At 37.5% G+C, this 26,635-nt stretch overlaps 1 protein-coding gene across 12 annotated transcripts in view; it reads right to left on the reverse strand.

Annotated features, from left to right (window-relative positions):
- The window catches only part of BEGAIN (brain enriched guanylate kinase associated), a 161,400-nt gene that overhangs the window by 39,232 nt on the left and 95,533 nt on the right, over positions 1-26,635 (reverse strand). For 10 of the 12 annotated variants that reach the window (XM_064659170.1, XM_064659166.1, XM_064659164.1 and 7 more), the window contains 3 exons: positions 21,476-21,637; positions 19,856-19,912; positions 15,409-15,475 (listed from right to left, as the gene is read on the reverse strand). In XM_064659170.1, the coding sequence (XP_064515240.1) occupies positions 15,409-15,475; positions 19,856-19,912; positions 21,476-21,637 (286 nt within the window). The remainder of the gene's footprint in view (positions 1-15,408; positions 15,476-19,855; positions 19,913-21,475; positions 21,638-26,635) is intronic. The other 2 variants (XM_064659169.1, XM_064659167.1) reach the window with 1 other exon arrangement.

Raw genomic sequence — 26,635 nt, forward strand, 5'->3', positions numbered from 1 at the left:
GAACCCTGGCTGCCAGAGCCAAGCTGTGTAGTACTCAGCTACATAGTTATTAAACACATTAAAGTAGAAGATATCAAAAATGCCTTTTCCCTTCCTGCTGGCACCTTTCATTTGTTCCATGTGTTTGACTGTATTTCAGGGTTTCTAGTAGAAAATCCATGAAAACAGCTTACTCTCCAAGGTCCTGTTTTACTGTAAAGACTGTAGTTTATACCACCATTCTGCTCCTTCTTCATTTCTACTATCAAGTCCTGTTACTTCTCTTCACAACCCATTGCACTCTTCCAGTGTGAGACCAGATCTCCCACTGACAAACTGTGGTTATGGAGAAACCATTCCTCTTCTTTTTCTAGCTGTCATTTTTCATCCACCAGCCTGCTTCCATTAAGGCTGTCAATCATCTGAAGACTCCTTGGATTCAACCCCTCTGTCCGGACTCAAAATCTCTGCCTGTGATATCCTGCTCTCTCCTCAGTCCACTGTAAGCATGATTTCTTTATTTTTGTACCCACATCATCCTCTGCAGGACAAAAACTGGTCCTGTTTGTAACTGGGCACCTACTGAGGCCATTTTTCTTGTGCACTTCATGCTCAACCTTCAGCTTTCTTCCTCAGAGGTGACTCTATGCTTTACTAGGACAAATATACAGAATACACTTCTAATCTAGGGGGAATGTGAAAAAAACCAGTGTTTCCTCTCCATAAGAAGTGGTGTAAATTTACAAGGGTTTTCAGGCTTTTCCAGGCTGTACAAACAAAATGTATGCCCCAAAAAAAAGGGAAGAAAAGAAAAAGAAAAATCAGCAAGCCCCTGCCACGAACACCTCAACTATTATTTCCTTCAGCAGCTATATGCCAATAAAAGCATTTCATATTCCAGAAGGAGACGTGTGGGGTGGAGCTTTCTGATTTGAATAGAAAGTCGTGGATCTCATTAAAGGAAATATTCTAATCCAATTAACGAGTGATTTTCAACACGAAAAAGTTGCATCTGAAAGTTGATTTATGTTCCTATATCTGCCCCCTCAGAATTTTGCTATCGAATTCTGTGGATGCAAGGTTATGTTTAAAAATAACTATTGAATTTATACATTGACACTATTAAACCTGATCTTGTCACTCTTCTTCTTCAGGAGAATAATTGCTTGGAACTCCTTGATAGTGTAATGGCACAGTAGAAAGGCCTAAGAAGTCAATCATTTAGAAGACAGTGTCAGGAATCTTGGTCTCTCTTAGTTGTGTTAGCAAATTTTGACATCATGAGCAAGAGCTTGCCATCCTGCAGTACTGGAAATCTCTGCATAATTACTTAGGGCATCTGTTGTTGATGCAGGAGGAGGGAAGACAGTCTGAGTGGGATGGGAAAAGATGTTTGGACACACTGCAAACTCATCACACAGCATAGGAATACAGCAACTCTCTTCAAAACCCAATATGCTGCTACAAAGCTGAGCTGGCTTTACTGTATTTGGTAGAAGGAGGATTGCAAGCCAAGATGAGAACAGGTGCAGAGGCTTGGAAAATTTTTAAGGGGATCTTTGTAGAAATGACCTTCCTCTGATATTTTCTCCAACAGTTGAGGAGAGGATGATCTAAGCCCTTAGAGCTCATTAGATTTTGATTTAAAAACCACAGGCTTTAAGACATGGAGACACCCTTCAGGTTGTGCAAAGCCTTTGTTTGCTTCAGGTTAAATCTGTAATCAAAGCTTTTATAACCATCAGGTCTTGGTAAAGGAATTGTTTTGTTTTAAAAAGCACTGTTGCAGCAACAGGAACAGCTAGGCCAGGAAAGAGCAAAATACCACACTTCGTACACTGTTAAACAGAGTATGTTCAGGGATGCTACTCGTACTGACATCTGCATAAGACAATGTCCTCTCACCCCAGCATGTTACCAAGCACTTATTGACATTAAACTTAGAGAATCATGCCTGGAACATGACTGCAGTGTTTAGACAACGTCTGTAGAAAGAAAACCCTCTGAGACTCTCATTGTAAATGCCCTAGCGCTGGGTAGCTATACACTTATGCTGCAGAGTAAATAGAGCACAGTAAACATGAAAACTGTATTTAGAATAGGAAGTATCTTCACACCCTTGAGAAAAGCTCTGCATACTTAAGTAATGACTTTTGACTCGGTTTTAATAATTGTTTTGCTGTTCTTCCCAGTTTGATACATTTTTTTCAAGAAAATAAAATTTCATGGCACAACTTTTTAATGGATTGGACTTTCTGCTCTACTTAAATTTCTGAAATTTCTGTTCTTTTTTTTTTTTTAAGAAGTGTATTTCTCTTGTAGGACAGAAAGAGGAAACATAGATATCCAGGGTGAACATAGAGATCTATACCTTTGAATGGCAGAGTATCATTGCAGTCACAGGAGCCTGGTGTTCATGTCTCATAACTTAAACTCATCTCACCATCTACAAGTAAGACACTGCTTGTCTACCCCCTAGTCAGTGGAAGAGATGTGTCCAAATGATGTTTATGCTCATATGCTTAGACACCTGTTTTAAGATGACAGTCACACTGTAGAAGTGTTTCTATCTATTATTGGAATAGAGAGGAGCCTGGGGACTAGCTGATTCCTTATACTTAATTAATAAGCTGGAAGTAGGAGACATGAAGCATAAGTTTTGTCTTAAGTTTTGACTACTGCTTCATTTTATTAACTTTGTTAAAAATCTATTAGATGGCCAAGAAGGAAGCATTTAGGAAAAAATAAAAGAGATAAGACCTGTAGTTCACTGCTCATTGCATTTTCATTTTTTATACAATGACATGGTAGTTTTCTCTCAATCTTCTGGAAATTTGCCATGGTTCTTGAATTTCTTAGTAATACATATTAAAACCTCAAATGCATGTTTGATAGGGTCATTTCAAAACCTGAAAATGTTTTTCTAAGGAGTTTCTAAGTAAAAGCCATCCATTTTTAGTAGTCTTTGTTTCCTACCATCCTTACTTAGTCAAAATATTTTAGAAAATATTTTATTATCTTGTGATATAGAACTATCTTATTTTCCTGAACCTAGCAGATAAAATATCAAAGTCATTGTTGAAATTTTTTCTAGTTATATGAACTACAGCTGCATTATTATACCTAATTCCTCCAAATTATTTTCCTGTATATTTTTCCTTCCTTTACCTATTCTTTATATTTCAGATCTTTTAACTGGTATTGACTGCTATAATTTCTTCTTTCCACTTGCTACTTGTACAGCTTGTATTTTATGCAGCAATTTTTACCTCTTCTCCTAAAGTTTTTTAATAATAAGTTTCTAGTCTTTTATTCCTAAATGTGAGATATTTTTTGGCAAAGCAATGTGAACAGCGATTGATAAGGGTTTAAAATCTTTTCTCCCAGATAGTTTGGCTCAAAATAATTATCATATTTGCAAGATTCACTTGCAAGGTGGGAATTTATTCTGTGTACCAAATGTAATAAATCCATGATCTCTTTCCCTTAAACTACAACTCAGTTGAAAGATGAGTCCCTGCATTTATCATAATGAAGGTGAGGAGAGGATTCCTTCATGTTTAATGCAGCATTTTCTGATCAGGAAATTGTTACTACAATTTTTTAATCACTTCTAAAGAGCTCTATACTGGCTGTAAGTGACCATCAGCATAGGTTGCTAATGCCAAAGATAACAGAATTTTTCCTCCCATGTGCTACAAATAGTTGTTGATAGAGATATAAACACCACACAAGTCATTGCAGTGTTACGTGGCCTGTTGCAGGCACAGACTGGCATGTGATCTGTCTCTGCTGTCTATTAATAATTGAGGAATATTCAAGACTACTATTTTAGAGTTGCCAGGCAAAATACAGTGCTGTTTCCAAGTTCTGCAATCCACTCGATCTATCCCAAACAAGCTCAGTCAACCATTCTAGTTGCAAAAGTCTTTTGCATGAGCTGAAGTCATTGTCTGGCACCAGTGCACACAGACTGCTTTTAAATCTACTAGTTTATTACTAGATTCTTAGTGTTGGCATATGGCAGCACTATACATCTTGGTGACTGTATTGGTTTCATACATCTTGGTGACTGTATTGGTTTCATCCTTGACACCTTGATTATATGGCAAATAAGAATATTTTATTTTTGCCTTTGAATCCCCTTTTTGTTACCTAGGTTGATGCCTGGCTGGTATAGCTCAGCAGTTCCACAGACAGGACTTTCCTCTTTGCTTTGCACGACTACAGCTAAACCAAACAGCTTCTCTTCCCCAGAGCAAATGGATGAGGATTCCATAGAGCCCAAATTCACCACCTAAAGCCACATGTCTAGTTATCAGCTCTCTTCTCACTTTCTATTCTGTTTTCCTTGTAGAATAGGAAGGCTCTCTGACCAAGAATTGTATGAATGACTCCTATCTTTCAGCAGTCTATGGGGAAGTCTTTTAGAGACAATAAAGCTAGCTGGCATTAGCACCTGTGGGGGAATTACCATTCAAATTCCTCATTCTAATCTCTGAGCCTTTAGAATTGTGTTAAATCAGCTTAAGAAAGAGTATATGTAGTTAAAATGTTGGAAAAAGTAGGCAGATTCATGCTTCTTTAGCACTCCCTTCCAAAAGGGCTTCTGGCCTGTATTTCTTCTTCCTCATGGAATATATTCTCAATCTTTATTGTTCATCTCTGGCTATTTAGCCAAAAGAAAAATTCCTGGAAGTTGGGCAGTGGAAAGCTGAGCAAGACCATGTAGTGAGGGTTTATGAAAAATCTCATTGCAGCAGATAAAGCCAATTACATGTGTCACCAAGGAGTAAAATAAGCCTTGCTCAAATGAAATTTCTTCCCTTGATGTTATATTTACTGAGCTCTTGCGTCACTGTAACTGGGAACGCTGAGATGAAGATACATTGATATAACGGTATGAAAATTCAGAGAGGAGCAGAACAGGTACTGGGGAAACATCTAATGGAGAGATAATTCTCCAGTTACCCTGGGAAGGGAAGAAGGCACAGCTGCTTTCCCTGGGGCAGAGCATCACACGGGATTGTTGGCATCTCTCCTGCCTACAGTCTACTTCCCTCCCCAGTGCACTTTAGGAAGAATATGTAACTGGGGAAAAAAAAAAAAAGGACTGAGTAAGCAGAAACATTCAGCCTGAGGAGCAAAAGTTGTGCTTTCTCCAACATGCTGACGTGTGTCTCTCCTGGTTGCAGGGTGGGCTTGTCCCAGGATTCCAGACAAGGACAGAGGGGAATCGCTGCCCCTGGGGAATCTCTAGGGGAGAGTTTTGCTTGCTCAGCTTTCTCCTTATGTCAACCCCGTAAAGTCAGATTGCTTGAGCTTTACATGTGGCAAATCTTAGCACAGCAGGTTGACATGGCCATATTTTAAATTCTTCACATCTTCTTACTAGGCTGTTTTTGGAGATCTAACAAAACTGAATTCCTCACTGAGACACCCCTCATTAGCATCCTGAGTTGAGTATTGAATGGCTGCACCCTGTGAGAAGAAATTAAATCTATTTTAATAAGATAGATTTAATAATTGGTAACAAACATTTCTGGTAGCCTTTAGTCTACTTTTCTGGCATCTTTTATAGAAATTAAAGTTTTACTTTATTAGGCATCCTTTGTCTGTATATTCACTGAATTCTTTGACATCTCTCTGTATTCGTACTAGAAATTTGAAATAAAAATAGCTAAAATATTTAAACAGGAAAGTACCAGAAGTTTTGATAGAAAACATAAAGTATCAGGTAATTTGAGACAGAAACATGCCAGTGCTGTATTGTGTCCTCTTCAATTAGTCCCAAAACACAGAAAACTGGACTTTGTGACAAAACAGAATGTTAACATCACCCAATATTGGAACAAACTTCGTTGAAATTACTACAGTCGGGGTATAAAGATCCATTCAGTAAATTATGCTTTAAAAAATGCATTGAGAGACTTGGGCTAATTTTATTAGAGGTTTTAATTCTGATTCTCTGTCTAGTAGTTGGGTAACTGTGAAAGAACTATTTATTAATTTAAAGCTCATATAACTGATTGATGCATGCTAATGCATTTTAAATTTAATAATCACATCTTCCTTAATTGAATTGTATTTGCTCAGACAGAGCATATAATTAAATCAAGTCTTTTCTAATCCTTCTTATGCCAAATTATTCTATGGTACATTGGGGAAAAATAGTCAAAAGTGAGAATTTAGTTAATTTAAGACCACTGAAAAAATCTGTAGTCATGTGAAATAATTTTCCGAAATAAAGAGATGTATTTTTCCATACATTTGTTCTGCAATAATTAAGAGTTGTATAGAGGCAGCAAGACTTAAAATACGGCTAGGAAGGAAACAATTTTAAGACAATCCAGCAAATTTAGAGAAGATAGTGAAATCTTCATAACACACGACCAGCAAGTCACTTCAGACAATTGCTCTCAAATGCATTCATGGAGAATGAAGATGTCAGAGGGAAGACACAGAAAATAAAGAAGAGAGGAATAAGAAAATATTTTATTGGGTGCTTCAATGTGCTTGTATATACCTTGTCAACATATTTCCAAGATGCAAGTCCAAAAACAAGGAAGGGTATTCCAAGATATAAAGGATAAAAGACCTGGCTTGAATGCGGAAAAAATCAGTTAGAGTTGGGAATGGATTTCAAGAAGACACATCAAGGGAAAGACAAAGCAACAAAGGTATTTTTTCAGGAAAGAGATTTATCTGTCAGCTGGAATTTTTATAAGCCACTTTGCCCCTTTACTAAAAGAGTTGTAAGAGGAGGAGGATAGAGTTTAGGTGTACAAAGGTTTACTTATTGAATGCATTTTTCTGATTGCTGCGGACCTGTTGATAAAATAAAACTACAGGAATATAATTCATAGTGTGATGTTCAAGCTTGGCATTTTCTTCTTTTTATGATAGATCAGAGGAAATGGATAAATGGGTGTGCTACCAATGCATCTTCTGTGCCTATAACACTTTAAAAGATCTATTCTGCAAAGCAGAGATATGGAAATAAGCAGCATCTTTTTCTCTGATAAATGATGTATTGCCTCAAGTCAGAATTACTGACCTGATCTAATTTGTCCATCAGTGTTAAATTATAGAATTTATCCTTTTTAGTAAACAACACTTGTTTCTGATTAAAAAATGGCCTACAGCAGAATCTGACTTCTCTTCTTGATTTACAAAGAGTATAATTTTATTAAAGATAACATTGTGGGGCTATAGTGTTTTGTCTGAGGATTTTGATATTATGCTCTATGGCATTTCACTTGAAGAATGATTTGCTCTTATTATCATTCTCAACCTTGTACTAGCAAAGGTCTTATAAAGATTTGTTTCCTTGACTACCCCATGTCACAGGCTTGAAACGTAATTCTATAGCAGTAAAAGGAAAAAAAAAACTTTGACACTGGTGTATAATTAATAACATATCACAGAAGGAAATCTGTTTAGCAAAGTGCTGTCAAGGTGCTGCTTGTGAAGTAAATGCATGCTTTACTTTGGAAGTGATTTGTAAAAGATATTCAGGATGATTACTTTTCTTCCTGGTACAAACGAGTACTAGTGTCAGTCTTTAATGTTTCTTCATGAGGGCAAACATACTGAGCAGGGTATGTCAGTTCATACAAGTTAGCGCTGACAACTGTAGGGGTTTGCTCCCAATTTGAAATAATGCCAACCTACATGGCATAGACCGTGTAAAAGGACATTACAATAAAAACTACGTACACCTCCACCTCCTGCTGAAGGTCTTGTCACAGTGTCATCTGGAAATATTCCATCTGGAAATATTGAAATTTTCTGTTCAATGCATCTATGTGTCTAACATGAACTCAGGGTAAAGGCACCTGTCACCTCTTATTCAGCTTTTTTGGAATGGAAATATAAGCAGCCAATTTAAGTTATGAACAGGGATACTTTATCTAAATTCAGTGAATGCAAACAAAGCTGGCCATAGGCTGGTGAAGGGTCCTGCCATTCCTGGCCTGAGTTCTGCTGAGATGTACTCTTTGATATAAAATATGGATGAATGGAGAGTTATTGGACAGGCTGATTGCTCCTCTAAGCAGGAATTAGCTGGCTGCTCATCTTTTTCAAGTGCTCAGGACTTTGCTCCAGGCACTGGATATGTTCTGTAGCACAAACTTTTTTCCCAGTTTACAAGTGTTTTATTCTGCTGACTTAGGACCAGTTCTTTAGGAAACCAGCAGCACTGAGGATCTGCTGTTTATAAATGAACTTAATCAGTTCATTACCTAACCCCATTGACAGCAGGACCAATTTGTTGGAAGACAGAGGGTAGTTTTACTTGCCATCAACTTCCTTGTTTCCTACAGCATTGCAATTATGCTTGAAAAAGGTATCTTCCCTACAAGCTTATTAAAAGTCTTTCTAAGCTGGCTAGTCACCTTCACAACCTGTGCCCTTTCTACTAGCAGTACAGATGAAGCTGACAAAAGGTGCTTATATTCTTTCCATGTACATTTCACATTTCCCACATTTCACATCAGTAGCATACTTTGCTAGGGTAGGTCCTGCTTGATAATAAAATGCTAAATAAATTATAGCTGGAGGGAATAGAGATGGTGTTGACCGATACTAATTCCCTGAAGTCAATGTAATAGTATCTTCTGAGGCTGTGTTAGTGACAGTAGGTTGAAAGAGGAAATGTTTGTTTCTGGAGGAAAAAAGAGATAGAAGAAGTCCATGATTACATATTACATCTATAGTGAGCGAAGAGGATTCTACTCAAGGTACATGCCACTTGTATAATAAAAAAAAATCTTATGATGTTGAAGATCCTTCATACCTTTAGTGAGCACAGGGTATGCAATTAGAACACGACAATATACTAATCCATCTTTCTCCAGCCTTCTCTAGATTTTCACTTCACAAAAGTGATTGTTTTATCTCAATAATTCTTTCTTTCTTTCTTTCTTTCTTTTTCTTTCTTTCTTTTTCTTTCTTTCTTTCTTTCTTTCTTTCTTTCTTTCTTTCTTTCTTTCTTTCTTTCTTTCTTTCTTTCTTTCTTTCTTTCTTTCTTTCTTTCTTTCTTTCTTTCTTTCTTTCTTTCTTTCTTTCTTTCTTTCTTTCTTTCTTTCTTTCTTTCTTTCTTTCTTTCTTTCTTTCTTTCTTTCTTTCTTTCTTTCTTTCTTTCTTTCTTTCTTTCTTTCTTTCTTTCTCTCTCTCCTTCTTTCTTTCTTTCTTTCTTTCTTTCCTTCTTTCCTTCTTTCTTTCTTTTTCTCTTTCTTTCTTTTTCTCTCTCTTTCCCTTTCTCTTTCTCTCTTTCTTTCTTTCTCTCTCTTTCTCCCATTCTCTTCTTTCTCTCTTTCCCTCTCTCCTTCTCTCTCTCTAGGAAGACCTTTGATATTTGTTGTAGACCATGGATTTGGATAGAGAAGACCTAGAAATTATTCAGAAATTTTCTCCTTGGCCAAGGCAAATTGCTATTCTGTGCCTTGTTTTCCATATTCACAGATGACACCAGTTTTCATGAAGGAGTTTGAGATGTTAAATGCCTGCTACAGAAAACCTTTTCAGGCTTATTCTTGTTCTTGCTTTCCTTTTCATTGTGGTGAGTTGGTAGATAATCACAAAGAACCAAGGCACTTACAAGGAAGGCACAGGTCAAAGATACCCACATCCCACACAGATTTCTATTTTTTTTTAGCCATTTTGAAAACAGCTTTTTCTATTCCCATCTGGTCAAGATGGTATCCCCCGGGGTTGTCCTGAGAGACAGAGATCAAATCATGAAGATCAGGATGAAGAAAATGATTGAAAATGTCAGGTATAACAAATGTGTATCAGTGGCCTAAAGGTAAGACATGTTAAGAAAGAAAGAGTTCTGTCATCATGCAAGAGAGACAATTTTGGAAGTGAGAAGTGTCCCTTGTTGCTTTACAGCTTCCTTAGGTTGCTCATACTTGTGAAAGATGTCCTACTAAGAGGAAGAGACAGAGCAGAAGAACTGTCCCATGACTTCAGAAAAAAAATGGAAACTAGTTTCCAGAAAAGTCTCTCATGATGTCACATTCCTGTAGAGCAATTAGGAAGTGGCTGGTCTGTCTTATGTGTCTCTTGGGAAGAGGATTAGCCTACCAACCATGTAACAATGGGATAACAAAGGGACATGAATCTCTGTTGACAGAGAGTGAAAGGACTGAGAATGTCTGAAAGCCTGTGTGCTCGTGCTCATGTCCCCAGTTATCCAGGAGATTTCATTTATTTGTCTACAAAACTAATGAAACTGCTCAGTCTGAGCCTGTGTAGTTGCTACAAGTAGTAATGTGTGTAGGTCCTATTGCCTATTTGGCAATATTTTTTAACCTGGAAAATGAGTATGAGAAGAGCTAGTGAGAGATGGAGATCTTTAGCACAAAATGCCGGTAAGCATAAAACGTATAACCTGAAATCCTCCTAGAAATACATTTTTTCAACCGCTATTTTTATAAATTACTTGTTTCTGTGGCATTTACGGTCATTTCCTTCCTTAGAAATGTTGTTTCACAGTTGTTTGGTCCACAAAGCACAGACCTTCTCTGGCTTCTGCCTTAACTAACCAACCAGTATAAATTTCTCTTGAAATTCACAGCTGTCTTCACTGAATGTGAGTAAATGAGCCTGTCAGGTTGAGCTGACTAAACTTTTTTTGTCTTTGGGATGCAAATCCTTTTAAGTATATTTAGGTCATATCTATTTGATTTTCATGGGACATGGGGGAGGGGGAAAAACTTCTTCTTCATGAAGGAAAGAAAATGAAAAAGATGTGCTTTAAATCACTGTTCAAAGTCACTGTCAAAGTCATCATGCTCCGTGCAAGAACCTGGAGACGCTGGCCTTCTGTTTCCCTTATGTTTGTGTGAGAAACAGGATTTCTCTCCATTGTTTTAATCTTTTGCTTATGTTTTAAACCATATTGGGGGTGTGACTGGTAGCTGTCATAGGAGACTCAGGTGCAATTTAGTGACTAGTTCAAATTCCATAGCTATACTGCTGGTAGTTAGATATTTTTAATGCCTGTCTAAAACTGTTCATCAAATTCCTCACCACTTTCCATATTCTTTACCTTTCTGTCCTGGATACCCAGCAATCTGCTTCTTTTAAAATAACGTTCCCCTGACACAAAGTCTCAGAGCACTGCTCAAAGTTGCCCAGCTCATATTTAATTCATGTTTGGATTTCCCCAGCTGGAGATGCATAAGTATATATTATGACCAGCAGACTGGAAAACCCCAGATATTCAAGAGCTGGATAAATAACTCTTAATAACATGGAGCATAAAGTACTTGCAGTACCTCTTAGTCCACCTCCAGCTCATAGGCAGAGGCAGAAACAGGATAAAAATCAGTGCTGTGCTCAGATAGTGCAACATTTCAGACATGATCATCCTTAACACAAATCCCTCTTTACTACTGGTTTATATAATAATTTTTTCCAACTTTATGTCAGAGTCACATGCCCAGTCTGCCTTAATGTATAGGAAAATCAGACATAAACATGTAATATTCTAACAGTTCTATGGTAAAATTTTGCTGTAAATTTTGTAAATTTTTATTGTAAAAGTGTAAGAGTTTTCATCTTGACAGATGATAAAATGTATAATTCACTGTGTGTAGAGGGCTGGTCTGGCTTTGCAGAGGTGGGAACCAAAGCTTAATACCATCCAGCAGTCTGTCTGTCAAGCTTTCCAGTTACAAAAGACATATTTTATGGTGTTTCTGGAGAATAAGGCCTTCTGAGCTTTTTGCAGCTGGATTCTGAGGTCATGTTTTCAAGAACATTCAAAATGCAGATGGGGGAGGAGACATGGGTGCAATTTTCATTAGCAGTTGAGTTTATTAAGCAGCTATTATTAGGTACCAGTTCTTCCCAAATGCAGATACCATTAAAAGTCTGGCTTATGACATTAAAGGTAAAATTACACAACTGACTGCCTTGAAACTTCAGAACATTTTTAAAATACATTGCTTAATTCCACTGAAGATCATAAATCGAACTGGATTGAGATCATATAAAGGATTTCTTAACATGTGGTTGGGATGACTTGCATAATCTACTTTTATATGACTTATAATCATAATCAAACTGCTGTTTGTGAGCAGTAAGACCACGGCAGAGCATGCTCTGAAAAATCAAACATGTGTAAAGAAAAGTGAAGATTACTGATGACAACTGGAACTAAATATTATAAAAAGTTCTTAATTTGAACAGTCCTGCAATGGAATCACAGTGAGAGGACTCTGCTTAGTCTTTTCCCACATAATAATGGAGAAAAGAGTTGTAAAGATTAATTATTTAAGAAGACAGCCTGTATATTCCACTGCTTAACCAGTGCTTACAACACCAAAGAAATCTTCTCCAGCTGAAGACTCTGACTGTGGTAAGAACAGGAGTTTCATGAGGAGTGACAGAAGAATTTTAATTCTGTGCCACATTTGCCTCTACTGTTCCATGGGTTTAGCCTTGCCCAGTTTAATGCAATAAACTCTTTCCCAATTTCAGGATTGTAATTTTTTAGCTCTTAGCCAAATCAGACACTGTGGTTTATATTTATATTTATACTTCAAGTTCTGGTGTGACAGAGGTTTCAGCTGGATGCCATTTACTCTGATCAGAAGTGTGCTTTCAAGTAATTTTAAATATTTTATAGATTAGCACCCAAAAGGAAGCAGAGCCTTGAAGAAAAATAACTGCTAGGTCAGCTCCTTTTCTGTGACTGCTGATGAATTAATGATTATTCTTTTACATCCCTTAGACTAATAGCAGGCATGAAAGGCTTCAATATTCAGGATACCCACAAATATTAGAAGAGGTGGAGTCCCAGATAAGTTGTGATGAGCTGGGGCCAGTCACTGGGAGAGGGGGAGTTGTGGGTCACTTTCTAATGCAGAGAGTAACTGTCTCCTGGGAGCATCCCAGTTTATCTGCAGGCAAGAGGAGCAAGGGACCACTGCCTGGGGATCTTCTTTACTTGTTGCATTTGAACACATTAAATAGTGAAAACTTGCATAAGAGTGTGTGTGTGTACATATATATGTGTGTATACAAAGGGAAGGGGAGAGGGGACAGAGGGAGAAAATAAACGTAGTTTATATATTTGGATTTGTGTAAAAGTAGAGAAATCAAAGGTGTTTGATTTTAGATTGGCAAATTAGACAAAAGAAAGAAAAAACATATACACACAGCTGTTCCTCTCATGAGGAGAGGGAGAGAGAGGTTTCCAAGAGCTGGTCCACCATAAGCTGTTGATTAACCAAACCAGCCGTTATTTAATTCAACTTTCTCTGACGTATTGAGGGTTTTTGGAATGCCCTAAAAATCAAAATGTTTGGCTTATCTAAATCAGATACAGTATTTTTTTCCTCATCTCTTTCTTTTTGATGGAGTTTCCATTTGACGCTTGTTTGGTTTTGTTTTGTGCCTTCAGTTTCAATGTTTCAGAAAGCAAAGCAGTCTGGAGTTAAGTGGTGTACAGAGCCTGGTTGATCTTCTTCAATCCTCTAAAGCTATCTTCAATGGCTGTCTTATTAGTGGGATAAAGAAAGGTACAGTGCTCCACGGGACCAGTGTTTGTTCTTTCTGTGCTGTGCTCTGAAATAATTTCTCAAGGATCTAAGTGGATGCTGAAACAGCAGTTTAAAAATTCTTTGCTTTGATCTGAAATACCTGATAAAAACATATGGATTTTCTGGAGTTCTTCTTTCTGTATTTCTATTATTTTTATTTCATTTACCAGCCTGAATGACTCTACTTTATTAATGTCTTGTAGCGCATAGGTAATAAATGTTAGACTACAGATGACGACAAAACCCCGAAGTGATTTGTCTAAAAGGAAAAAGTAGCAAGGGAAGAGTGGAGGAAATAAGCAATAACCCGAGATCAAACGTTATTTATGCTTTTACAATGTTTATACATATATGTATGGACAAATGTCAGCTACAACCCAGCTGTAACTTTGCCCTGTTGTTACCCACTTGCAAAAGCATCACTCCCCTATTCATTATTAGCTATTTAAATGGGCTTCTGAGATAAGAACAATGACATTTTCAAATGTTTGTTTCCCCTTTCTTATTAAAGGTTGATGTCTGTCCTGTACGTTGCTATAGTCCCTATTTACTCAAAACCCACAATAACCTGTTCCCTCTAATCCAAGCTGCCCATCCATGCAAATGTTACATGAGACTTATCTAAAAGATGGGCTTATCCTAGCATCCTTATCTCTATGAGTAGATCTGTGAACACACTTCACAATCGTGTATTGTGTGTGCACTGTGCTTGCCTGGGCCATGTCAGGTCTGGGGCTGCACAGAAGGGGAACTGGGAGTGACTGATTGTACTGAGCCAGGAGAGGAGACAGCAGACCAGGATGCACTCATAGCCTGAATCATAGAATCATAGAATCAGCCGGGCTGGAAAGGACCTCTGAGATCATCAAGTCCAACCCTTGATCCAACACTGCCTTGGTTACCAGACCAAGGCACTGAGTGCCACATCCAGTCTCATCTTAAAAACCTCCAGAGATGGAGAATCCACCACTTCCCTGGACAGCCCATTCTAATGCCTGATTACCCTCTCTGTAAAGAATTTCTTCCTAATATCCAACCTAAACCTCCCCTGGCAGAGCTTAAGACCATGTCCTCTTGTCCTACTGACAGTTGCCTGGGAGAAGAGACCAACCCCCACCTGGCTACAACCCCCTTTCTGAGGATCGTTGGAAGTTCAAAACTGTCATTCTTTCCTCTTTAAACATTATCCTTACATTCCTCTGTAATTTTACTCCTACTAGTGATGTCCCAGCAGCATTAGCAATGAGCCAGGGCACCAAGGGCCTTGCCATTTCTTTTTAACATCTTCAAGCTATTTTGAGTCAGTGGTGCTGTGTCTGGCAAAGTGGAGCCCATAAATGGTGCAGTGTTTTCCTTGCTGGGCTTTAATTGGCCTGTGACAGTGACATTGACATTGCAGTTGCAGACACATGCAGATTGGAAATTAATATTCCGAGATTGATAGTTATGACAGCATTTAAAAGTCAGACCATCCAAGCTCTATTAAATCACTTAATAAAAGCTGAGTGAAAGTATCTAAGAAGCATGAGAAAACCTTGGATTACCTTATTTAAATTTGATACTTAATGAAAATATAAATATTTAAAACCCATGAAGTTATTAGCTAAATTAACAAGAATTATTTTAAAGGTACAATTTACTCAGCCAGATCATCAGTCAAGGCAATCTTCATTTAAATTGTTGGAGCTATGTCATCATACACAGCTTGAGCTCTACATCATAATACTGATAAAGTCATATATCTATTTTTAAGTATAATCACATTTAGAGCATGAGGGGTTTTTTTGTGACAGCTACATACATGTTTTTCCTATGACTTAAGAACCATAAAGCCATAATATATTAAAAGAAACCAGTTATGATAACTTACCATTCTGTAAAGTTTATCCTCCAGATCCTGATTAATTCTTTGTAAGGCTAGGTAATTGTTTTGTATCCTAAAACAAAGATGATATCATGTAATTGAATGCATTGTTTTTCATGTTGTTTTTTATCTGTATTTTCACATCAGTACAAAACCTTGGTTTGCATTATTTGAAATCTATTTATTTATCACTCCTGTTGCCAGTCAGTGGTTGCCTTTGAAATGCAATTACCACCTGCTTCCTAAGAAAACTTCTTTCTCATGTTTGCTTACTATATTTAGCAGCAAATTCCATCAGGAAGTGAAAATTTGTTGGCCATTCTGCACTTGCATGCAGCTTAGGAACTTGCACAAGGAAACTGTAGCTTTACATCAGGCTCAGGAATAATATGTTAGAGAGGAAGCTTGAGCTGTAGGCTTAGGCAGGAGAAAAAAAATTGTGGAGGTCTCAATAAAAAGAATTGCAGCAGAATCCTCACAACTGTAGCAACATTTGGGCATCAACATCATGACTTAGAAGAGAATATCCCTTCCTTACGCCAAAGTTCAAGGGATTGCCTATTCTCCAGACCTAAACACATCTTTCTTTAGGAAATGTATTTAGATACCTTAGATGGGTATTTCTTTTTAGGAATTGAATGGACTGAAAAAATGAGGCTTTCCTGCTTATTCCAGAGCGATACACCAAAGAAAAGTTTCAGCCTGTGCATCTTTAGGCTACTTAGATGTTAATCTTAGTATTGTAATGAATAAGCTGCACAGCCTGTGGGAAAAACATTGCTATTTTGGTAGTAGCTGTGCCTTTCTCTTCACAGAAGGTAAGGAGGGTAGCTCCTTGGTCTTGTTAGTACCCATCATCTCAGCAATATGTATCACAAATGTAAAGCAAATGTTAGAAGCTCAGCTGTGAAAAGTTTGTCTGGATAAATCAGTATGTTTGTACTGATCAATAGGTCAAAGTATTTTCATCAGTGAGCTGATTTTAGGTAATGTGCGAGTGTGTTGGCTGTAAGAGTGAACTCAGATGCAATACACATATACAGGAGAAAGGGACTTCCTCTGAGTGTAGTTTCCGTGATGATCAGGAAGGGACTGGGATTAAAGAAGTCTCTTGGATTTATCATTTGGTTAGTTAGAGTGCCTGTTGAAACTGAAATAAAGATCTGTATTTGAATCATGCCATGGCTGCAAATCAAAGGGTCCTGCCCACCCATTCCTGGTACATGATGCTTCAAGTCTCTCCCAGCTTCTGTTGCCATGGAGATTTTCTTTCCAGTTAAATGATCAGAATTCTCCATTCAGGGCAGGCCAGTGGCTTGCAGTGCCCCTCTTGAGGCGTGAAGAGCTCTGGCTGGAGCTCCCAGCAATACGATAACATCTGCTGCACGGACCTGAGAGGGGATGTCCGTGCCAAGGACATCTGCTCTGTGGATATAAATAACGACATCCCCATGGGTGAAAATCCTCAGGATACCAAGGGTCAGACCGGACTCAGGGCAGCCATTTCCAGCATTCATTGCAAGCCTGGGGGAAGTTTCAATGTTGTCTACGTTTTACAGAGCTGCTGAGCAGAGGCTTCCTCCCTGTGAGGAGGATCTATGGTAAAGAGTGTTTGCTAAGGTGTTGACATAAATGGGCTGAAAATCTGTGAGACTTGCACCGTGAGACTTGGTCATTGCTCACCAGTTCTCATAGTGCCACTGTGTTCATGTCCAGGTGACTTAAAGGATTGACTGAAGTTTACAATTCTCTGCGTCGTCCATGCTCCGCACAGCATTTACCACTAAAGCTATCTACAGACATTTATTTTTCAGCTCTAGTTGTATTTGGGATTTTCACAGCTATTTAGCTGTCAACACAACAGAGACAAATCTCAGGGTACTCTGTACCCAGCTTTTCATGGCACATGAGAAGGCAGATATGATCTTGATAAACAGTGGAAACAAGGAGGGTTACAATGGCTTTGCCTGCAGCTACTCAGCACAAATATTTTGTTCTGCTGGTAGGGCCGGGTGCTGTGGCACAGGAAGCAAGAATTTAGAAAAAGAAAATAGTGCCTGCTGGCTGAGACCGGAAGTGTCCCAGTATCTTCTCTGTCATGGTCTACATTTTTTGTCTAGTAAAGCAAAATAGAACAGGTTAAACTTGCGTTGCACCCAGAAAGCTTCTGGCTCAAGTAGAGGTGGTGTAAAAACTGATTTAAACAGTTAACACCTGCAAGAGATTGCATGGGTTCAAAAGTATCTGCATAAATTCCTGAAAGAAAAGAGGGCAAAAAATTGGTTTAGAGCTTTTCTAGCTTAGGCATCTCTCTAACCCATTCTGCTGTGCAGTGGTGACCTATGTGGACAGCTCAAGGGAGACTCTAAAGGTTCCCTTTCTGTAACTTTGAGACCATGAATAAAAACAATAATTGCTACTTGAATATCGGACTTGTGATGGTGACAATGTGTCACTGGATTTATTCCTCAGCTTCTGTTGTCACTTCTTCTCTTGATATGGATGACTGAAAGGTTGATTACCATTAATATAATTGTTTCTCAATGACAACACTTCCATGCCGAGATGGTGATAGAGGGTTTTTGCAAGAGATTATCACGATCTACTTGTCTGTTTGTAACTTCTTTTGCCTTTGCCTATCAAATCTGTTTAGGAGAAAGTAGCCCAGAAACATTATTTCTCTAAGACATTTATTTTGCACTGAAAAAATTGACTGCCTCCCAGTAAAGTCAAATCAAATCTAAAAAAAAATCCACAGTAAGTAGGAAGTTAAGCTTCAAAAAGTGTTTCTATTGAGAACAGTATGCAAAGGTAGTCAAAATAAGCACAAACACGTACACACATCACAAGCACATACACATGCACATATAAGCAAACCCAAATTGGAAATTCACTGTGCCAAAAGAAGCATCAGCAAATGTAGGTGGCAAGGAGAGAAATGGACCCAGAAATATAGGGAAGGAAGTGTTCAAAGAGGAACAGAGGCAGATCAATCTTTGGGCTAAACTCTAAAATAAAGCAAAGGAGAAATAAAGAGCAGGGGAAATTATTAAAATTTGAAAATGATCAGATGAACAAATGGTAACTTAACCCAGACACCCAGGTAGCCTGAACATTGTGAGGTATGAAATACTTCAACATTGTAAATCTGGCTTTGTAAATAAGGTGAAGAGTAGGTCAGCTTCATTACCCTGTGAAACTGTTATAAGGATAAACTCATGTGAGTCAATAACCTATTATCATTTATTGATGGATTTTGTGTTGTTTGTATTATTAGATGTTACGCATGTGACTCGAGGTGCATGTATCTGCACCCGTTAAATGCATGTTTAGACTCTTGATCAAATTAGGGTCTAATGAAAAATATTCTGACTGTGTTAAACATTGTGTCTATGCTTTCTTTACAGAAGCAAATTTCTCCCAGAGTGCAGTTACTTTTGAAGAGTGACTGTTAAAGTAGCAGCTTCTTGTTCAAGAAAACTTTTGTCTCTCTCTTATCACAAGTTACACCAACTTCCATATGAAAACAAGAGAGTTTTCCCCCCAGGGTTTCTGTGACCCCCTTCAGTCTGTGAATTGTCTTGCTTTTGGTGAAACAAAAATGTGTGGGGGCTAATCTCAGTGCTAAATACATGCTGGTATGGGTTTTACCCTATTTCCTGGTAAAAGATAGGGTGGGGACCTCAACAAGTTGTTACGCAGAGTAGGGTCTCAAGAAGGAAACACCATGTGAACTTTGGAGTCCAGAATTAGTTCCAAGATTGGTTTCTGATTTTTTTTTTAAATTTCAATTCATAAAAGCCATGATAATCATGTCAGATAAGGGACCACTGTGAGGTATATGAAAACCCCAATCTCTTTTCAGTCACTTTTCAAAACTGAACTTATGCTTTATAGTTAATATTTTCAAACCTACTCAGCACTGTTCTGCTTTTTCTCACACTGGGAAAAAAAGAAAGAGGCTACTTCTAAATGTTTGTAGTGAGGTTGAAAACTTGACCATTGAGCCACATGAGTCACCTTCTCACTTGGGTGAGAGGGGAGGTCTAGCAGCAAAACAGGTAATTCTGGATAAATTAAGACAGAGTTTCAGAAAGGATTAAAAAAGGATGGCCATTCAGCATCTTTGAAAAAATTTGCACTTTACAGTAATGGAAATTTAATAACAGAAATGTTTTCTAGTATGCAAGTGGGATCTTATTACAGAGGATTTATTTATTTAGGGGGGGTTGAATTTCTCTCCCTGTGCAGTGAATAAAGGAAGAGACACATTATTGAAACTAATTCTACTTCTTTGTTTTTCTCATATTGGTTTTCCTCTGTGACATACTGCTGACATGCTGTTGGATGACAGGATTTTTTTCAGACATTATCGTTCTCCAGGCTGAGAAATCTAGTTGTTCAACTTGCAGTATGCCTTGCCATTCTCAATAGAAACATTTTTAAAGCTCACCTCGTAACATATTTTTGGCTTCCATTATGATATGTCTTCAGGGGAGTAATCACCTGCCTGAAACATAATTTTTAATATAAGTTTTCTTCATAATACGGTACAATGTTCCATTAGAATATTGGAAAGTCAGTTCTGCTAATGTGATGTTTGGGTATGGGTGCTAGACTTTGCAGTGAGCACTTGGCCTGAGTTATTAGAGCCCAGTGAAGTTGATAAGAGACTTCCTACTGACTAGGAAGCCCCTTTGTTTTAACAGAAGTGGGATGGTCAGCCCCTCTGCTGCTTTATGACAGCTTTCTGAATTAATGCTTCAGAAAATAAGAGTACCAGTGTTCCCTGTCCTGGAATGTATCAGAGGAAATTAGATCAAGAATGAAGTTACTTTAAATGGCTCTGCTCTAAGTGAAATGATAGGAAAAATATTGTTAAAAACAAAAAATGTTTCGGAGAATCTCCAGACTGCTCTGGATAGACATGTGTAGATTTCAAAATCCCTGTGTCACCTGCATATTTTAGTCTTGTTTTAAGAAGCATCCCCAGATAGGGAAGCATTTAAGTTATAAGACCACACTAGGATGTTTCCTAAATTATGATCTTACAGATTCATTCTGTTTAAAATTTTTATTTAGTGGTTTGGTTGACTCAGTTTATTGGTGTTTTCTGGCTTTGTTTGGTTTGGCTTTTGCCTTCTGCAAGAAATGAGAAATATTTCTTTGTGTATAGCCCTGGAATGATTTGTTCTGAATTTAATTTTGACTCATCCAATGAACTAAATCAAACAGTTCCATTACAACATCAGTTTAGGAAAGTCTCACAAGACATGCAAATACATTCCTGCATAAGTGGATAATTCTAGTATCAGAAGTTTTGCAAACAAATGAAAAAATGGATATTAAGAATCACTGATAAAGCTGATAAAGCTAGACTACAGACAATTTTGATCACTGTCAGGAATGTCAGGAGTGCTTGCTTAACATAATTTATCATTAATATTAACTGGGTCCCCATTTTGAAACAGCACTGTACCAGGGTCACAACAGTTTTAACTAATAGCTTTTCAGTATCATTCCATTCTACTTGAGATTAAAAGAAATTATTTGCTGTAGCAAAACGCAAAATGTCTTAATATTATTTGAATTGAACATAATCTCAGCTTTGAGTGATGAAGAGCCAAATTCTCTTGTATCAGTGCAATGAAGAGTAACAAAAGAAAATGTGCAAAGTCATTAAAAAAAGATAAATCTGTATATATGCAGTATAAATATATGTATATGTAGTGTGTTTATAACCTTTGTATTTGTAACACAATGTGGCACTAATCCTCATGCAGATTTACACATAAACAATGCCATATATGTACCTATATAGGTGCATTACTATTTCCATATTTGCTTTTAGTACAGAGACATCTTACATATCACATGTAAATAACTTCATGTGGCATGTAAAATATATTCAGATAAGTGAAATATATATATTCAATATGAAAACATGATATATAGTCAATAAATAATAAATTATGCATGTTTGCAACTATGCTTATTTTTACTTACAAATATCTTTAATACAGTCTCTTATAAATTCCTAATAATTGTTTATTTCAAAAAGTTAGTTACTAACCTTCTCAGTTTTTCAGTTACTTTTTCAAGTTCCTCCTGAGCACGTCTCAATTCTATTTCAAGGTACTGACGTGTAGAATCAAACTCTGTTTCAAGCATTTCCAGCTTATGGGTAGTGTACGATAGACGCTTTCGTAATTCCCCCTTCTGTTCTTGCAAAGTACTAGAAAAACAAAGACCACAGCTGTAGAATTTAGCTGCTCCCAAAAAGGCTTTTCATGATCCACCCTTTGACCAGTTCCCTAGAGTATAGGTTGGCATCTAGCCAGAGAAGTGTGCTTCATAATTTGTTTACTGCACTTTGAAAATCTTCTGTTATAGGCAGTTGACTATCTTCCCATCTGCCCTGTCCAGTGCATTTTTTGCTACTATCTCATTATCCATAATGGAATACTTTGTGAAAGAACCTTCATTAAAATACAAAACATGGTCTAGAGTTTGGTTTCACACAGGAACTTTTCATTTAGAGTTATCTTACCGTACTACGATCGAAGTAGCAGATATCTATAGAGCAGCAACTCTAAATAAACCATGCAAAAATATTTCCTTGCCTAAAGTCCAAATTACAAGTTTGTGGAGGAGGAAAATTTTGTCCTATTTGATTCCATTTCCACTCCAATCCCTGGCCATATAGATGCTAGAGATATTATTGTTCAGCATTTCATCTGGCAAATGGTAATTAATATAATCACGATTTTAAGGTTATGACTATTTCCCTTTTTTCCCCACTTAGCTGGGAGCCAAGAATTCCCAGACTCAGGTGTAATCCCCATTTTTTCACTGTTCTTTCAGTAAAGAATTTATGCCATGATTTCAAGCTAGCTTTAGTTATACTCTTTGACAAAATAAAGCACTAGGCATAGAATTTGGGGAAAGGAGGTTTTTCACTTTATTGTTTTCTTTATTTTAGAGATGATATAAGACAGCATAAAGCCAGGCGATCCATGCAAAATTTTTGTCAGGAAGGCCAATATGCCATCTGCATCCAAATCGTCATCATGGCTGGGCTTCACAAACGAAGATTTGGGAAAGGCTCTATCCACGTTTGTTACAAGCACGCTGGTGGCTAATAAGGCCAATATGAGATAGACATGCCCGATTGCAAAAGACACAGCAGAAAGACTCCTTAGGTGATATATTCTGGAAGACACGATTCTTTCTGCGTTGTCTTTTCTCCTCGAGAGTGATCCTGCGTGCGTTCTCAGCATCCAAATAGTCCCTCTGGATTTGCAGCAATAAACCTGAGGATCTTTCCCTTGCTTTACTGGAGCTCAGCTGTGCCAGTTCAGGTGAGCCAGTTCTGCACGTGCCTCAATTCTTATCTGCACAGTGGACATATTTTTATTCTTGTCTATTTAGTTTGTAAGCTCCTCAGTCTTCTAGCACGTGTGTCAGTTGAACAGCAGGATGAGACTCCTGTCAGAGCTGGGACCTCTGGAGGTGACTGTAACTTGGTCCAGGAACTGCGACCTCAATATTGAGCTGATCTCTTGGCTTCAGGTGGAACCTCTGAGGCACAATGGAACTGGAGTCTGCCATCACCTAGAGACAAAGTGCTACCACATGATGCATTATGAATTGTCTTGCTTTTTTTAATCATATGGTAAAAATAATTCTTCATAAAAAATGGTGAATGTTGATTCGCTTTGATGTCAAGTGAGTACTGCCATCAGCTTCAGTAGAATAATATTTTGGGTCTTTAATTAGACAAGAGGATTGGGAACAACATGTCAATCTTCAAGAAACACTTATCTGAGCTGTCTGCAGCGTGACTGGCTTCTTCTCTACAAGCTGCAATAGGAGCTCAGTGAGTTAATGCAAAAGCTTTACAATTGTTGCTTGCTTGATCCATGCAGCTCAGAGATGGGAAACAGCCTAATGTTTTGCCAACACAGTGCTCTATTTCAATTGCACATATTGCGTGGTCACAGTTATACTTAGATTACCACTTGTAGTTATATTCCCTTAAAATAATATACTCTGATTCAGACATTTAATGCAGTTACAGTTAATGCAATAATTTAATTTTTATATTTCTTTTGGTGAAATAAACTCCAATATTGTCTAGGGAAATGAGAACCCATGCTGCTCATTTCTACATGTCCTCATTCATGATGTTACCACATCATACCACTTTTCACTTGCTCTGCTTCTGGCCTGTTCTTGTTACTCATCTGCTCATCTTGGTCAGTTTTTCCTCCTGTAGCCTGGCAACTTGGATTTTCTTCTGTGAAGTGGAAGTTACAGTGCCAAAACTGTTTAGAGTGAAAAGAGCTATGATCTCAAGTCTTCTGCTGCTCTAAAAATCTAATCACTAGGATTTGTACAAAAAGTAGACAGCAGATCCTCCAGCTATGATTCTGGATAAAAATGGCCAGGCTGAGGCTGCTGCTCTATGCTGGGCAAATGCACTTAATGCAAGTTAAACCAGATTAGGGAAGGTTAGAGCATCCTGCTGCACTGGGAAGTTTTGGACACAAGAAGTTTGATCTTTGTGAGGAAGAGGGGTTGTTGGTATACAAATATAATGGGAATGCCAGGGATGTTTAAGTCAGTAATAGCTAGAGGCTGCCTAACAAAAGAGAAAAAAGGGGAAAGTTAATGGCCTCAAATAACTTTGTCTTCTGCTTCCTCCTGCAGGTACTTCTTGCTTTGGGTCTCAGTTTAGTAGGTTTTGGCAGCTTGAAGCTTGTGCTAGAAGGATAAACTTAACTTCAAGCTCAGTCTTTTCTCTCTTGAAGTTGACTTTGAAGTGTTTGTTTTCTTGAATTATTTGCTTTCAGAATAATTAATTCCATTAAAATCAAGCCTATTCTAATGAGCTTTACTGAAACAGTCTACATACATGGGCTCTTCCACATAATGTTTTGGGAGGTAAAGCATAGCTGTAACTTTGTTCAAAATAAGAAAAAAACCCCACTGATTAAGGCATAACTCAGGCAGCTTCAAAGATCAAAGTTATTCTCATCCAGTAAACCATAATTCTTAAAAACCTCTACTCATTTCCACCCAAGCTGGAATGATAGGGTGGTATCCTTAAACCCTCCCAAACCTAGGAGAACCCTTACTCATTGTGTACTTTGAGTCACATGATCAACGTTAGAATGGCTGATTGCTCTTAAGAGAATGTATAATTTTTAGATAGGAAGAATAACACCTGATTTATGATGAGATTATTTAAGATGCAATAATAGACACCTGACATTAAGTCATTATTAAAATACGAGTTATTAGACTGAAAGGTAAAAATTTTAGAAGGAAAGAAATCTTGTTCTGACAAGAATATGCTGAATAGTAAAAAACTTATAGTCACTTTTATGGAAGAAAAAAAAAGAAGAGAGAAAGAAAAGACCCCAACTGGGAAAGCATTAAATCATCTGCTTTAATATCCTTCTTGAGTCAAGCAAGTTCTGAAAAGATAGCTAACTTTAAGCAATATCACAACAAAATTTATGCTCATGAATGGCACAATAGGGAAATTTTCCCAAATCTTAGACTGTAACCATTGAATGGGTATTAATAGCTGTAACACTGAGAGTAGATTTCCCAGGATTCCCAGGATGGTTTTGATTTCTGCATGGATTGAGCCTTATCTAGATACATTACTGGTTTGAGGTAAACCCTATTGTTTTCCCTTGATTTTGGTTCTGTATGAACAAGCACCTAAGAAACAAAGGCAAAGCAAGTGAGAGAAACAGTAGAAAGAACAAGAGCTTGCAATGTATCAAATTCTGTATTTCTAATAGCAGGATCAGAGCTTCAATTTTTGTTTTGTACAAATCTAAGGTATTTCACAAGATATTTGTTTTTTTGCTTTTGTGTTTTTTTTTTTTTTGCATTTCTCACTAAACAGATGTTCTTTCTCTGCAAACCTTTCCCTTACCATTAGCTTCCAGTGCTATCACATGATGGCATGCTTGGATTATCATTCCTTATTCTGTCTTGCTTTTTTTTGTTGTTGTTCTAGAAGTCTGAGGTTTTAATGAGGAGGGCTTAATTTTGCTCTGTACCCCTGTAAATTTGGTAGTGGTAATTTAATCAGAATTGAAAAGGGAAAAAAAAAAAAGTCGAAATATGGAGTAACAAAGTCAACCATTTAACATTTTCGCTTTTCTCCAAACCAATCAACTCCATAAATTACCTGCATTTTGTTTCTGCTTGTCACATACCAGTTAATTAGAAAAGTTAATTGAGCAATTTTTTAATGCTGCTAAATCACTATATTTTAATTCATAATTTGTCTTCTATGCATAGTTGCTCCTCACAGCTCTTTATTGATATATATATGTAAAACTAAGAAAAGAGTTGAATGAAAAAAGTACCACCAGGAGAAAGGAGAGGACTTTTTAGCAAATAAAAAAATACTGTCTGGAAATCTCATAGTGCTATGTCTTGGAAAACACAAATCCTATATTTCATTATCTTTATGAAACTTGGAGAGCAAGAAAGAGTATGGAATTATGGGACAGGCTCAAAAATGCCATAGACTATTCCATCTTTAGCATAAGTGGTTCTCTGTTTCTTTCAATGTTTTTTAAAGTCCTGCTCCTGTGACAATCAGTGGTTTGCAAGTCATTAACTACTTTGTTTCATTAAAATATTTCTTTAAAAACAAGAACAGTAAACATAATATTAAATATTTAGACTGGTGAAAGAAAACCTCTCAAGGGAAGCTACTTTAAATGTTATTAAAAACAGATCTTTAAACTTTCCAATGCATTATTTTCACCAATTAGCTCTATTTATTCTCATATATAAAATAGATATGAAAACATATATTTGCACGGAAATTTATGCCCACAAACATTATCTCAGCCTGCAGATGTCGGTCAGGATTAATCTGTAGTGCTGACTGGAGAGGATCCAGGCGAACATATTTCCACTGGATTTCAGGCAAAGCTGAGATGCCACATGGTGACAGCCTATTCTGAGGAAGGTGTGCTGGAAAACAAGCAGGTTTTCATTGTACCTGTCTGATCTTCTGCCAGCTCATCTGCCTGGCAGATGGTCTGATGACAAAGGAGTGATGGCATGCAAAGTTGGGGCTGTTCAGTTGCCTGGAGGCCAGAGGATTTCTGTTACCCTCAGAGGAACAGAATTTGTTACTCTTTGTTAAGCAAGAGGGTGCTCCCTGGATTGTTATTCCATGAGAGTTGATTTC

Source organism: Pseudopipra pipra, chromosome 6 (assembly GCF_036250125.1).
Source record: "Pseudopipra pipra isolate bDixPip1 chromosome 6, bDixPip1.hap1, whole genome shotgun sequence".
Lineage (NCBI taxonomy): Eukaryota > Metazoa > Chordata > Aves > Passeriformes > Pipridae > Pseudopipra > Pseudopipra pipra.